Raw genomic sequence first — 16,215 nt, 5'->3', positions numbered from 1 at the left:
CCAATCATGCCCGTCCCTCGGGCCCAGGTGCTGCCCAATCACGTCCCACTGGGCACTGCCCAATGGAGCCTTGGGGGGCATGGCCACTCTAGCCCCCCCTTCCCTGAACTCTATGGTGCGGGGTCGTCCTTCCCTCGCTCTCCCGCCACTCTATGGCTGAGCTCCGAGCCCCGCCCCCTCGCTGACAGAGGGGCCCGGCGCCTCAGCGCGCGCGCACGTTTGCGACACCCCTCTCGGCCCCTCCCCCTTGCTGTTTGCGGCAGCGCTCGGCGGGGCCGTTGGGTGCGCGCGGTTGCTAGGGTCGCTTTACGGCCCGGCGATGGCGGAGGGAGAGCGGGCGGAGCAGAGCGGCGGCCTCGGGCGGCCCCCCCGGGAGGGGGAGGCGGGGGCGCTGGACCGGGCGGAGGCGCTCAAGAGCCAGGCCAACGAGTTCTTCAAAGGTAGCGGGGGGGAGCTGCCAGATAAGGAGCTAGAGGGGGAGTCGGGAGGGGCTGCCAAATATGGAGCCATTGGGGGAGTTGAGGGGGGAGGGGCTGCCAGATATTGAGCTATTGAGCAGAGTCATAGGGGGAGGGGCTGCCAGATATGGAGCCATGGGGGGAGTTGAGGGGGGAGGGGCTGCCAGATATGGAGCCACGGGGGAGTCGAGGGGGGAGGGGCTGCCAGATATTGAGCTATTGAGCAGAGTCATAGGGGGAGGGGCTGCCAGATATGGAGCCATGGGCGGGAGCTGGAGGGGAGGGGCTGCCAGATATGGAGCCACGGGGGAGTCGAGGGGGGAGGGGCTGCCAGATATTGAGCTATTGAGCAGAGTCATAGGGGGAGGGGCTGCCAGATAATGAGCCATGGAGGGAGGGGCTGCCGGATGGGGAGCCATTGGGGCAGTCTGGGTGAGGGGCTGCCAGATGGGAGACATAGAGGAGAGTCATAGCAGGGAGGGGGCTGGCACACAGGGAGCCATTGTAGGGAGGGGGCAGCTAGATGGGGAAGCGAGGGGCATGTGGGAGGGATGATGGTGGGAGGGTCCTGCTAGCTCTGGGGGAGGGGCTATCAGAGTGTGAGTCCTGTGTGGGGAGCAGAGAAGGTGGTAGGTCGCCAGAGGCAGCCTAGTCTAGTGGCTAGAGAAGAGGAGTGGGACTTGGAGCTCCTGTATTCTAGTTATGGATTCCAAGGCCAGCAGGGAACAGATCATCTAGTCTGACTCCTCATAAAGCACAGGCCAGAGAACTGCCCCAGATTATTTCCAGAGCAGATCTCTTAGAAACCTGGCATTGGCCACTGTCGAAAGACAGGATACTGGCCTAGATGGACCTTTGGTCTGACCCAGTGTGGCTGTTCTTATGTAAACTCATCCCATCTTGGAGAATCCACCATGACCCTTGGTAACTTGCTCCAAAGGTGGTTTACCCTCACCGTTAAAAATGCATGCCTTATGTGGGATGGATGGAACTGGGAGTCTTGTGGGGTCTAGTCATTATTTCAGGGGATTGACTCCTAGAATCATAGAATATCAGCGTTGGAAGGGACCTCAGGAGGTATCTAGTCCAACCCCCTGCTCAAAGAAGGACCAACCCCCAACTAATTTATCCCAGCCAGGGCTTTGTCAAGCCTGACCTTAAAAACCTCTGAGGAAGGAGATTTCACCAGCTCCCTAAGTAACTCACTCCAGTGCTTCACCATCCTCCCAGTAAAAAAGTTTTTCCTAATATCCAACCTAAGCCTCCCCTACTGCAATTTGAGACCATTGCTCCTTGTTCTGTCATCTGCTGAGAACCACTGAGAACAGTCTAGATCCATCGTCTTTGGAACCCCCCCTTCAGGTAGTTGAAAGCAGCTGTCAAATCTCCCCTCATTCTTCTCTTCTGCAGACTAAACAATCCCAGTTCCCTCAGCCTCTCCTCATAAGTCATGTGCTCCAGCCCTCTAATCATTTTTGTTGCCCTCCGCTGGACTCTTCCCAACTTTTCCACATCCTTCTTGTAGTGTGGGACCCAAAACTGGACACACTACTCCACATGAGGCCGCACCCATTCCGAATAGAGGGGAATGATCACATCCCTCAATCTGCTGGCAGTGCCCCTACTTATACAGCCCAAAATGCCAGTAGCCTTCTTGGCAACAAGGGCACACTGTTGACTCATATCCAGCTTCTCATCCACTGTAATCCCCAGGTCCTTTTCTGCAGCACTGCTGCCTAGCCATTCGGTCCCTAGTCTGTAACAGTGAATGGGATTCTTCTGTCCTAAGTGCAGGACTCTGCACTTGTCCTTGTTGAACCTCATCAGGTTTCTTTTGGCCCAATTCTCTAATTTGTCTAGGTCCCTCTGTATCTGATCCCTACCCTCCAGCGTATCTCCCACTCCTCCAAGTTTAGTGTCATCTGCAAACTTGCTGAGGGTGCAGTCCATGCCATCCTCCAGATCATTAATGAAGCTATTGAACAAAACCGGCCCCAGAACCGACCCTTGGGGCACTCCGCTTGAAACTGGCTGCCAGCTAGACATGGAGCCATTGATCACTACTCGTTGAGCCCAATGATCTAGCCAGCTTTCTATCCACCTTATAGTCTATTCATCCAGCCCATACTTCTTTAACTTGCTGGCAAGAATACCGTGGGAGACCATATCAAAATCTTTGCTCAAGTCAAGAAATAACACGTCCGCTGCTTTCCCCTCATCCACAGAGCCAGTTATCTCATCATAGAAGGCAATTAGGTTAGTCAGGCATGACTTGCCCTTGGTGAATCCATGCTGACTGTTCCTGATCACTTTCCTTTCCTCTAAGTGCTTCAGACTTGATTCCTTGAGGACCTGCTTCATGATTTTTCCAGGGACTGAGGTGAGCCTAACTGGCCCTTTGACTTTCTTTTTGTTGCTAACATACCTGAATAAACCCTTTTGTTACTCTTAACATCTCTTGCTGGCCGCAACTCCAAGTGTGATTTGGCCTTCCTGATTTCACTCCTGCATGCCCGAGCATTATTTTTATACTTCTTCATGGTCATTTATCCAGTCTTCCACTTCTCGTAAGCTTCTTTTTTGCGTTTAAGATCAGCAAGGATTTCACTGTTAAGCGAAGCTGGTCGCCTGCCGTAGTTACTACAGGTAAGTCTTATCATACACAGGGTTCCGTTCTGTGGTTATCGCATAAAGCAAAAACCGCATATACTGAAAATTATATCCCCAAACCCTTTAAATCCCGCCCGCAGCTCCGGCGGCAGGGCCGGGGCAGCATTTAAAGGGTTCCTTCTGGCTCCTGCCACCGTGAGGAGCCCTTTAAATGCTGGCTCCTGCCCCGCTGCTTGCGAGATTTAAAGGGCTCCACCGGGCTTCCCGCTACAGTGGGGAGCCTGGAGGAGCACTTGAAATCCCGCCCGCAGCTTTGGCAGCCGGACTGGGGCTGGCATTTAAAGGGCCTGGTGCTCCATGGTGGCTGGAGCCTCGGGTCCTTTAGTTTGCCCCAGGGGCTGCCAGCCACCTTTGCTGCTGGGAGCCCCCTGGGTGATTTAAAGGCCCTGGGACTCCCAGCCACAGCTGGTGCCCCAGTACCTTTAAATCTGGAGGCCACGCCCCCCGACTCCAGCCCTTCAGCATAAAGCTGAAATCACGCATGTTAAATGCGTGTAAGTTGCGACAGACCTGTATGTTCTACACTTCGGGATGGTTTTTTCCTGCCACCTCAATAAGGATTCTTTAATATACAGCCAGCTCTCCTGGACTCCTTTCCCCATCATGTTGTTCTCCCATAGGATCCTGCCCATCAGTTCCCTGAAGGAGTCAAAGTCTGCTTTTCGGAGTCAAAGTCTGCTTTTGTGGTTTGTGTTCCTGGCTCTGCCAATGGTGTGTGGAGTGACCGTGAGCAGGATGCATCCCTGCTCTGCGTTTCAGTTTCCCTGTCTGTAAAACGGGGATAATGATATTGCTCTACTCTGTACAGTATTCTGAGATCTACTGCTGAAAAGTGCTGGAGAAATGCTCAGGATTATCACCATCGCTATTATTTGTTGTTACGTTCAGGGCAGAGGCCTCATGCCAACAGTGGAAGCACACTGCCCTACACACTCAGCTCCGTTTGCAGGGGTGCCGACAGAAAGGGCATTATGGTTTCAGAGTGAATGCTTTCCCCCTTCTCTTGCTTTTTATCCAGGATCTTCAAGCAGTTTGCAAGGATTTGTTAATTCGCCCCTACATCTCCCTGGGCATCCTAATTTCACAGCTGAGGAAACTGAGGCATGGGGCAGGGGAGGTGACTTGTTCAGGGTCACCCAGGCAGTCTGTAGCAGAGCTGAGAGTAGAAGCCAGGAGTTCCAGTTCCAGGTTCCCTCTTCTAACTGCTGAGGTCTGCTCTACATAGGAAAGTTTTATGGCTATAATTATTGTGATTTGGAAAGTGATTTTTTTTTTAACTGAAACAGTTACACCAGTACAAGCCCTAACGTAGAAGCAGTTGCACTGGGGTCATTTAGGAGAATAAACTATACTGGTCTAAGCGCATTTATACAGATGTAAGTGTGTCCACACAACAGGGTTGTACTGCTGTAACTGTGCCGGCACACTCAGTGATTCACGTTTGATGTGTAGATGTTCCCTGATACCCATCACTGGGGTATTAAATCAGAGTAAGAGAGGCTGAGCTAGCAAAGGGCCTCAGGATGTGTGGGTGGGGTGGGGTGGGAGGGAAGGTGTTCAGCTGAAGTGATTAGCACAACAATCTGATCTGTTGATGGAGTTAGTGTTAGAGGAGACAATGTGTCAGAGGGTTTGTCTACATATGACGCTATTTTGGAATAACTCCGTGGTTGAATCAGTTTAAAATAAAACCAGTGAAAACTCTGTGTGTGGACACACTTATTTCCATTTAAACCAGGCTTATTTCAGTTGATCTTAAATCTGGTTAATTTAAACAGATTCTTAACCAAAGTAAGCCCCTTTTAAATCAAACATCCACACGGCAGTATGCACTGGTTTAACTGAACTGGTTTAAAATCAGATTTAAGTTAAACCAGTGCAACATTTTTGTGTAGACAAATCCTTATTCCAGAATAAGACCATCCACACACACAGTTATCCTGGAGTAGCTATTCTGTTTTAAATTCACATCCTACCTTATTGCAAAGTATCTTACGTAGACAAGTTCTTATTCTGGAATAAGGGTGCCTTTTTCCAAATTAGCTTAGTCTGTTTTGGAAATGGATTAAGCCAAACCAGAAGAAGGCCCTCTTGATCTTGGATAAGAGCGTGCACACATGGAGTTATTCCTGAATGGCTGTTCTGCTTTAAATTCATATCCTACCTAATTCCAGAGTGACTTTCCTGTGTAGACAAGACCTGAGGTAAGGAGAGGGAAGTACCGTCTGATGCAACAGAGGGCATGTTCCCTCAGGGGAGGATTTGTGGAGCCGAGCTTAATAGTGAGTGAGATGAAATACATTATTGGAGCAAGCGACTAGCGGGAGAGGGAAGACATTGCGGATGGGCATCGCAAATAGGGCACTGGTTCCCATAGGTTCCCACCTTGTGGCTTGGTTCTGAATGCTTCAGAAGCAGCCTGGCCTGTTTGTTTGGCATAAACAGGAAGAGCCTGGCTGTGCCCTGCCAGCTGGGAGCTGCCTGAAGAAATACTTTAACTTGATTGTTGCTTTGCTTAACTTCCCTCTTTCTGTATGAGGAGGGGTTAATGTCCAGTCTGAGAGCAGCCACGACCCTCTTGGAATAGGCCATGTGTGTGAGCTCGTTAAGGCTGCTTGTCCTTAGGCCTGACTTTCTGTCCATGGGAGTGTCTGGCTGGCCTTGTGCTAAAGAGACCCCATCTCCCCAGCTTGGAGAGCTTTTCAGCAGGAGACATCCTCCTTTCTTCCTTGCTCGGTCAGTCATTTCTTTATCACTTTAACCATCCTCTCTGCAGGCAGCCCTTCAGGAGGAGGCTGGAAGTCATGTCCCCAACCACAGGTACCCCTCTTACCTCTAGATATGATCCCTCCGAGGCAGGATGGAGTCTGCACTTCCTGTCCTGGAACTTAAACACACCGTGTCACCGCCACTGACTCTAGGAACAGAGAACGTGCCAGACTGGATCAGACCCGATGGGGGTAGTTCCCGTTTCCCATCTCTCCGCAGTGTTCATCACCAGCTGCTTCAGAGGAACATGCAATGATGGAATTATCTGATTAGAGCAGTAGGTTCTTCCCCATTAGTCAGCGATTTGGCTCTTGCTGGTAGAACTTCTAAAAAATGCTTTTACTCGTGTCTAACCAAAGTATGGAGAGCAGAAATAGGAAAGTATATCACCTGGCTTAGTGTCCGGTGAGATCACATGATCAGGTATGTCTTTACTAGAAGTGAAGCCCCTATACTGCACACTCAAAGTTCCACACGTTGTGACTGGTCCCCCTGAGTTCCATAGTCTAATGGTCGAGGTTAAACGTGTGTAGAGGAAGGATGGCTCACTGAACGTGGCACTCTAGTTTAGGACTGTAGAGATGCAGGCCTAGTTCCCTGTGCTGCCACAGTCTCCCTGTGTAACCTTGGAAAGTCACTTTGCCTCTCTGGGCTGTGCCGCATTGAGGTGTTATGGGAGTATGTACACTAAGGATTGGGAAATGCTTTGAGATCTAGGGATAAAAAGTGCTGTACAAGAGAGAGGTATTATAGAATCATAGACTATCAGGGTTGAAAGAGACCTCAGGAGGTATCTAGTCCAATCCCCTGCTCAAAGTAGGACCAACACCAACTAAATCATCCCAGCCAGGGCTTTGTCAAGCCCGGCCTTAAAAACCTCTAAGGTTGGAGATTCCACCACCTCCCTGGGGAACCCATTCCAGTGCTTCACCACCCTCCTAGCGAAATAGTGTTTGCTAATATCCAACCTAGACCTCCCACACTGCAACTTGAGACCGTTGCTTCTTGTTCTGTCATCTGCCACCACTGAGACAGCCGAGCTCCATCCTCTTTGGAACCCCCTTCAGGCTGCTATCAAATCCCCTCTCACTCTTCTCTTCTGCAGACTAAATAATCCCAGTTCACTCAGCCTCTTCTCATAAGTCATGAGCGCCAGCCCCCTAATAATTTTTGTTGCCCTCCGCTGGACTCTCTCCAATTTGTCCAGTAAGGGAACACTGCTGACTCATGTCCAGCTTCTCGTCCACTGTAATCCCCAGGTCCTTTTCTGCAGAACTGCTGCTTAGCCAGTTGGTCCCCAGCCTGTAGAAGTGCATGGGATTCTTCCTTCCTAAGTGCAGGACTCGGCACTTGTCCTTGTCGAACCTCATCTGATTTCTTTTGGCCCAATCTTCCAATTTGTCTAGGTCATTCTGGACCCTATCCCTACCCTCCAGTGTATCTTTCTTTCCCACCAGTTTAGTGTCATCTGCGAACTTGCTGAGGGTGCAATTCATCCCATCATCCAGATCATTAATAAAGATGTTGAACAAAACTGACCCCATGACCGATCCCTGGGGGCACTCCACTCGATACCGGCTGCCAACTAGACATCGAGTTATTGATCACTACTGTTGAGCCCGACAATCTAGCCAGCTTTCTGTCCACCTTATAGTCCATTCATCCAAGCCATACTTCTTTAACTTGCTGGCAAGAATGCTGTGGGAGACCATATCAAAAGCTTTGCTAAAGTCGAGTTATATATAAAGTCAAGATATACCACAAATGCTGAGAGGATCAGAGACCTAGCCTTCCAAGTGACTGCTGCATTGTCTAGTGCAGGGGTTGGCAACCTTTCAAAAGTGCTGTGCCGAGTCTTCATTTATTCACTCTAATTTAAGGTTTCGCGTGCTAGTCATACATTTGAACATTTTTAGAAGGTCTCTTTTTATAAGTCTATAATGTAGAACTAAACTATTGTTGTATGTAAAGTAAATAAGGTTTTAAAACTGTTTAAGAAGCTTCATTTAAAATTAAATTAAAATGCAGAGCTCCCTGGACCAGTGGCCAGGACCCGGGCAGTGGGAGTGCCACTGAAAATCAGCTTGCGTGCCGCCTTTGGCACGCGTGCCTTAGGTTGCCTACCCCCGGTCTAGTGTTTCAAGTACTGTTTTGGCAGGAGAGAAATAATTCATTTTATGTTTAATGTGGTCAGGTAATTGATTTTCAGTCCTGAAGGGTTACATACAGCATCTTATCTAGGTTCCTATTTTTAGTTTGATAAAACTTCCGGTTTGTGACTTGCAATGAATGGGCCACTAGGGGGCTTCCTTCACAGCCCTTTAAAATATACGATATTAATTTCTGGAGGCATCAGTGCTAAGAGAGTGTCAATAAGATTGCAGTGATTTCAGAGAAAAGCAAGCAAATGGTCAAGGGGCTGGAGGGGAACGGATTTATAGGGAAAGGCCGAGAGAGGGAAACTTGCCTAGTTTGGCCAAATGACCACAGGTGGGGAGTGGTACATAATGACCTAGTCGCATTCATGGCAGAGAATATTACTGCAGTGCAAGGGGATGAAGCAAAGCAAGGGGTGAGTGTCAGGGAGAAGTTTCCTGGATAACAGGATCTCAACCCCAGGAAGGGAACAAAACTCTGGAGGAATCACCATAGTGAAGGGACAGTCTGGGTCGGAGTTCCATGCTGGATTCAGTGGGTTGTAGTAGCTTGTGCCCTTCCCTGATTTCAGTGACCTTTGTGTTGATCAATGACCTCATTTAAAAGGTGATGAGTGGGGAGGTGGGGATGCCCAGGCTGGGCATCTGTCCATGCCAGCTTGTTCCATGTAGAACAGGGTGCCAGCCAGCGAGTGAGTGTTCCAAATACAGCAGCCGCTATGTCCTGTGGGAAAGCAGCAGTCAGCCAGGGCTCTGCTGGGAGAAGAGGAGCTGGGTGCCTAGTCCTCAGCAAGGGGCACGATCTCCAGGCTTTGTGTCCAACTCTGGGCTGTCCAGGCTCTGCAGGATATTTTGGGGGGCTGTTCGGTGACTTCAGCCTGATCTCTCTGGGAGGAAACGGTCAGCATGTGAGGGGCTCTGTGTGTTGTCAGTTGGTGAACGTGTGAGTTTTCTCCGTAGGCTGTCCCAGCGATAGTTGGCTCAGCAGACCTCAGCAGTGCTACCCAGAAAGACCACAGGCTCAGGTTGGTGGCAGAAAGGCTCGGCTAAGTTTATTGTCTCCAAAACACGTGATCGGCGTCCCATACGCTGCATGGGTGCGCTGCATGTATGCTTGTGACAAGGTACCAGCACATTCAACGTCAAGTCATCCCTTAAGCCAGTACAGAGAATCCAGGGGGTGGTACCTTGATATTTATGGGATGAAACGAACAGCGTCTTCCATACCATCTTCCATGCTTCCTGACATCTGTTGGTTACCTCCTCTTGTATCTTGCTGCTGATGTCTCGGACACAATATCCCCGTTCATCACTTCTGTCAAACCATCTTATCTTGTGCTCGGCTGGGGTGGACCTGGACGAGTCTTCTCTTCTGGGATGTGTTTACATGAACATCCAGTGCCTAGTACAGTAACTCCTCACTGAACGTCCTTCTGCTTAACGTTGTTTCAAAGTTACGTTGCTGTTCCGTTAGGGAACATGCTCGTTTAAAGTTCTGCAATGCTCCCTTATAATGTCATTTGGCTGCCTGCTCTGTCCACTGCTTGTAGGATTCTGTGGAAGAGAGCGACTTTACAAGGGAAAATTGCAGAAGATCCTCTTCTCTGCCTCCCTCCCAGCACTTTCCCTGCCGCCAAACAGCTGGGGGTGGGGAGCAGGGAAGAGCCATGTCTCCACTCCTCCCCATCCCTCCCAGAAAGTCCTAAGCGTTGCCAAACAGCCATTTGGTGACAGGGAAGCACTGGGAGGGCAGAGAAGGAGTGGGAAGTTAGCGTGTTCTGGAGAGGAGGTGGAGTGGGGATGGCAAGAGGTGGGCCTGGAGTGGAGCGAGACTAGGAAGAGGCAGGCCTGGAGCATCCCCCAGCAAAGTCGGCACCTGTTCTTCTGGGGGAAGCTGCTGCTGCTGCTGCACATGATACTTCCTAGTGTCCTTGCCTGCCTCATTGTCTGCACCAGGCTGTGCCTGTATGGGGTAAGCCAGGGGCACCTCCCAACCACAGTACAGTACAGGATATAATGCCTTTTGTCTGCCCCCCAAAATTTCCTTGGAACCTAACCCCCTGCATTTACATTACATCTTATGGGAAAATTGAATTTGTTTAACATCGTTTCACTTAAAGTTGCATTTTTCAGGAATATAACTGCAATGTTAAGTGATGAGTTACTGTACTTAGGAGTGCCTGTGTCTTAGCCCCGCTAGCCGTGCCTTTGCCAAGTTCATGTGCCGGCCAGTGAACTTGTAAGCAAGTCTCAGGGTAGCAGCCGTGTTAGCCTGTATCCGTAAAAAGAACAGGAGTACTTATGGCACCTTAGAGACTAACACATTTATTTGAGCATAAGCTTTTGTGGGCTACAGCCCACTTCATCGGATGCATAGAATGGAACATGCACATCTGATGAAGTGGGCTGTAGCCCACGAAAGCTTATACTCAAATAAATTTGTTAGTCTCTAAGGTGCCACAAGTACTCTTGTTCTTTTTTTTGTAAGCAAGTGTCTGTTTGATGACAGGGCCTGACTTTGGCTCCTAGCATGACCTGGCTTTGCTGACAGTGGTTTAAGCCTCAGGTCTTGTTCCAGGCTCGCGCGCTCTCTCTCTCTTTCATTCCCCTGTTTTTTGTCCTTTTTATGGGGAGCATGTTTACTCATCATCCCAGAAGAACCTAATGCGTGGACTGAAGAAGAGCCAGTGCGCTAAACGCTGTTATATGGCTCTACCTTACATTCCCATCCACATATTCATGTCCCATCTGTTCTTTGGGCTGCACATTCCCACATACGACCGGTAGGCAGATTTTCGTTTCCAGTTTTTTCTTAGCCCCATATGGTGGGCCTGGAAATATTAGGTCTAGGACTTTGATTGAAGGGTGTTTTATGCTTGAGCCTGGGAGACACTTCCATGTACCTAAAATAATGATTTATATACAAATAATGTATGTGTAGTTTGTGTGATGTAAGTAACACCGCGTATAATGCTTATAGTTGATTAAAGAGTAAAACATTGAATAACATAATACCTAGTGATCATCCATGGTCGTATGATTATAAGTGTCTAAACCTCATCCATTACCACAGCTTTAATAGTCTAGCCAAGCCAAGCCAAGCCTTTTCCAATCTGCTGCTGTAATTTTGCTGTTTTCATTTGATAATGGATAGAGCAGCACAGTCCAATGAGGGCAATTACTTCTACCACCATAAGAGTTAGGCTGAGTGTTCTGACTATAGGACAGTGGCTTTCAAACTTTTTTGCTGGTGACCCCTTTCACATAGCAAGTCTCTGAATGTGACCCCCCACTTAGAAATTAAGACTTTTTTATATATATTTAACACCATTATGAATGCTTGGGGTGGAGGTTGACAGCTTGTGACCTGCACCCCAAGTAATAACCTTGTGACCCCCTGAGGGGTCCCAACCCCCACTTTGAGAACCCTTGCTATAGGATGTGAAGTGATATCCTCTGGAATGGCCCACCAAGGTGTTTCCACCTCCTCTTGTACGCCATCTCCTCTAACTGTTGTTGAATTAGATTGGCTATGGGTACCAAAGCTTCCTTGGTTTGTGCTACTGAGTCCTGTATATTTAAATGTAATTGCATAATGGTCGGAAATAACCTGATCGCTACATGATTTATGTTATTGAGAAGAGTGATAGTGTTCATGCCACTGGTTGGCCAGAAAAAGTGAGTTCCAGTTTGGATTGTGTTCGTTACCTTTACGCAGAGTCCAGGACAAGTTCGTTCATTCAGTTTGGATTGTGTTCGTTACCTTTACGCAGAGTCCAGGACAAGTTTGTTCATTCATTGTGAAATTAAACTCCCAATGCACAAACCAAATCCTTGACCAATTCTTTCTGTACCAGTCAAGGCCAGCATTTTTTTGTACTGTTAATGTCAATATTCGCATAGCATTCGCACAGCTACCACTCATTATTCTTTCTGCAGCCAGCCTGGTTGATTTCAGAACCTATATATATATATATATATAAACAAAATCAGATTTTTTTTAATTTAAATAGTATTTTTGATAGGTTCTTTCCTTAAAAAGCATTTTATCTAAAGATACTTTTAATTAAGATACATTTTAGCTCAAAGATATCTCCTCATGGAATAGGGATTATAAATTCTTATTCTATAGTATGAGACAATATATTCATGTAATGTTTAAGAAAAGTTTTGTACATGAGTTCCAATAGTTAATGGATTAGGGACCCAATTTTATGGGGTACCAAGGGCTTCTGTATAGATTATTTAGGTTAATCTTTCTATCTATCCAATAGGACTCAGTGATCAGTCTAGAAGATACCATCAGAGATGCTTAGTTTTGCAGTTCTCAAACTGTAGATTTGTGTTTCCAGAGATAACATGATTGTTAACAGCAAAAATGTTTTTAAATAACAGACCTCAACCCTATTGTCCCTCTGCAGATTTATGTACACAGAGTCAATCCCTTCCCTCTCTCTAAAAGTGTAAAGTTTCAAAAAGTTCAATGAACTGAACATTGTTGGGGACGGAATAGATCTGGACAAGGAGAAGAAGTCTGGAGATAAATGTGAGAAGGGAGGGACAGGCAGTAGAAACAAAAGTGAAACTGTTTGAGCAGCATATTCCAGAAGTTTTGAGGTCTTTCTGAGTGTAGCCTTCATTGATTTGAGATCTATCATACCATTCTCCCACTAGAAGGGAAAACCTATAATGGTAGCAGGCTGTAAAAGAGACCCAGTTTGGGAATGAAGTTTTAATGAAGTTCCTCTACCTGTGTAGAATATGTATTAAGGTTACAACACCCAACAAGAATGCACTTTTAAGTAGAAATCCATGATTAAATCAGGTCTTCCTGGCTGGTGATTTAAGTCATAATTTAAATCAATTTGATTTAAATCAAATCCACCCTGGCACACTACGATAGGGTTGCACATAAGTGTTGTTTACTAAGGTTCCTACACTGTTGGCGTAAGATACCTTTACTGGAGCTTGGGTCCACCTTGGGATAGCCATCATAATTTGAATATTTTTACTCTTCTTACAACTGTCTAGAAAACAAATAGTAAGAAATCTGGGGTAATAGTTTTATTTCTTGCTCCTGCATCTGTTTTATAAAAGTGGTGCCATTTAATAAGTGGGGCCATTTTTGTAGCCTTATATGTAATAACCCTTGTTTGATAATTTCAATTAGTTTGTCTCGATAGGTTACTCAAGCCACTGCCAATGAAATACCATTATTTTCCCAACTATTGATTATTTACTCCTGCGGGAATTTTGAATCACTGCACGCATGCAGAATTCATGGTCCCCTGCATATTTCTTTGCTTCCCCGCAGAAAAATGACTTCTGACGGGGAAGCAAAAGGAAGCTGCAAGAGTGATCATGCGCTCCCTCCCCGGAAGTGCAGGCAGGTCAGTTTGGGCACCCAGAGCAGTCGGCAGAAATGTAAATCACCACCTGGGGTGGAGTGGGGTGGGGAGGGGCTGGGCAGGCCTGTGTGAGAGAGAGAGAGAGAGACACACACGCACTTTCCCTCTTGCTTGCTATTGCGGCATGCTCCGCATGGAAGGACGGGGGTTTGGGGATGGTTCTGAAGAGGTGGGGATGGTTCTGAAGAGGTGGGGATGGTTCTGAAGAGGTACGTATGGGCTGGCAGGCTCTGTTCCCTCAGGCAGAGCAGAATGTAGCAGCCTGCCTGCTCTTCAGTTTCCTGTGAGGTAACACTGAGCATATGGCTGCATTTGTTTGTTGACTAATAACTAGAAGTAAAGGGTCAATACTAGGTACATTACTGTTAGACAGAGGGGGCTTGGAGATTTCTGCCAATGCTCCCCACTCCCATTCTCCATGTACTGTACTATAGTTTAAATAAATGACCATAATAATTGAAACCACCTTGATTATATTATGTTCCTTTGACAAAAAAATTGCAGAATTTTTAATTTTTTGGCACAGAAATCGTCCAGGCGTAAGTCATTGAAAGGATACTGGCGTTGAGGTATTCAAACCCCGGGAGCAATCAAATGTATGTTATCAATGGTTATTGCGTGTTGATAAAGCAACAGGTGAATACGTCGTCCAGGTTTCACTGCCTTTCCTACCCCATTGATGATGCTGTTCATTTTTACATTTAGGTTTTCAATATCTCCTGTCTTCCATACAGACAGGCCAAGGCTTGAGCCTCCCCACATTGTGTCTGTGACACTTCTCTCTTCCCATCCTTGTCACTTCATTAAAGGATTTTGAAAACCTTTCCAATATTGTATCTGTACCCTGATCTCTGTATTAAACCAGTCGTATTGGTGGATGTGCATAGCCATACTGGTGAAATTATAATTTGAGTGGCACATCCATCCGTCCATCCCACATTTTCCACCAGGAACTGAGTGGTAGGATGTAGGAAGATGCCCGATTCCAGTTGTAAATGTGGGCATTTCATTGATGGAGCAGTGATAGTGGTAGACTAAGTTGCGGGTATAAGATTGGCACCACGGTCAAACAGGTCAGTAATACCCTCACACCATAAATACATTTGCTAATACCTGGAGACGTTCCCCAAATTCCTGTGTATAAAGCCTCATCTTCCAACTGGAGATAATTAAGACAAATGGATGCACTACACTTATCCTCTACGTTGATAAAAATTACTCTGTCTGTCAAGGTCCTGTATATTTTAGTGATTCCTTCCATGTGGTTCGTTACTGGGTTGACTGCTTTAAAATAAAATCAACTGGTCCATCAGCATTCTCACGTGGGAATGATTTAACATTACACGGCAAAGTAAGGTTATCCCCTGCTATAGCTGTAATTGGACGTTCCACTCTTTGATGTTTTGTAAGTGAGATTTGTTCCCTCTCCGGAATTCCTGCTTCCTTTTCCTTAGCTTGCGGGAATTCCTGTACAATGGGGCTATTAATTGCAGGTGTGTCAGTATTTTCTGTAACAGCTGAGTCAGTGTTGGGAGTTAAAGTACGGGTAATGGCTAGGGATGTTAATAGAGTTTAAAAATAATAACAGTTTAACCTGTTAAAATTCTATCTGTTTAACATTAACTGTTAAGGAGTTCACATAAGCAGGAAAATAGGGGTGCAGAGGTGTGTGCTGCAGCACCCCTACATCTTATGCAGGGCTCCACTGCTGCCCGCACCTGGCATCCCAGCTTCTGGCCTGGGTCTGGGCTCCCTGCTAATGCCCCGCACCCAGAACTCTGCTGCCGGCCCGGGTGCAGGGCTCTGTTGCCAGCCCCTCGGCCGCTCTTTGATGTAGCCCGACTACAGTCTTCCTTCTGTTTCACATATTACATTTAGAACAGTTCCTGCAGGATGAGCTTGGCTGGCTGCTTCCAGTACAGTGGGATTATTTGAAATTTCTACCCAAATTCTCTGGTCACGAAACGTATCTGGTTTAGTGTTTGAGTGTTAGCCAGTCCCTCTGCACATTGGATCGCTACCATTACACTCAGCAGTCCTCGTATCCAGATTAATTTCATGACCTGTGAAAACAAAAACAATAACTTTTGGGATGTTTTTTAAAAAGCGGCTTAATTGTATGTATTGTAAACCTTATTTGTTTGAGATACATTGGAAAGGGCACCATTTTCCTGCCAGCACTCCACATCCAATTCAACCAAAATTTCATCCTCTGTCATGGGATTTCCAAAAAAATAAAATAAAAAAAACCATCTAGGATATGGTTGGATTATAGACCTGGCAGTTGTCCAGCCAGCCCAGCATCCAGAGTGTTTTCTTTCCTTCCTGTTCCATTTTCCATATTGTTGCGTATCTATTATTTCACCAAATAGTTAGTACATTGTCTATTTTCCATCATATTCATGCTTTTCCGGTTAACTGTCTGACAGGATAAGGCCTGCTTAATTCAAAAGTTGTCATTTGATTCCAGGCTACTTGTGTGAATGCCTGGGGCGCCGATATAGCCCTTGGGTCCAAATTTAATAAAACTCCATCCCAATTTGAAAAGATTCCATTTTACTTGTAGATGGTTATCTTTAGAGATCGTCTGTAAAAACAAGCGCAAGATACAGTTTAAGCCCTGAGCTCTTTGAACTGCATGGCGTGTTTCCACCGAGGTTGGTTCTCCCTTTTGACCAGGTACAGTGATGGTCCCAGTTTATTTATAGTCTGATGTGGACCACACCATTCCATTTCTTTTTGGGTGGTAGGACA

At 46.9% G+C, this 16,215-nt stretch overlaps 1 protein-coding gene across 1 annotated transcript in view; it reads left to right on the top strand.

The window, feature by feature from the left end:
* The first annotated feature begins 304 nt into the window (after positions 1–304).
* LOC115641382 (serine/threonine-protein phosphatase 5) overlaps positions 305–16,215 on the top strand; it is a 50,439-nt gene continuing 34,528 nt past the window's right edge. Inside the window, exon 1 of the mRNA XM_030544474.1 lies at positions 305–440. Coding sequence (XP_030400334.1) covers positions 320–440 — 121 coding nt within the window. The 5' untranslated portion in view covers positions 305–319. The remainder of the gene's footprint in view (positions 441–16,215) is intronic.

The sequence above is a fragment of the Gopherus evgoodei genome, unplaced genomic scaffold (assembly GCF_007399415.2).
Source record: "Gopherus evgoodei ecotype Sinaloan lineage unplaced genomic scaffold, rGopEvg1_v1.p scaffold_34_arrow_ctg1, whole genome shotgun sequence".
Lineage (NCBI taxonomy): Eukaryota > Metazoa > Chordata > Testudines > Testudinidae > Gopherus > Gopherus evgoodei.
This window is presented reverse-complemented; position numbering and strand designations above follow the sequence as displayed.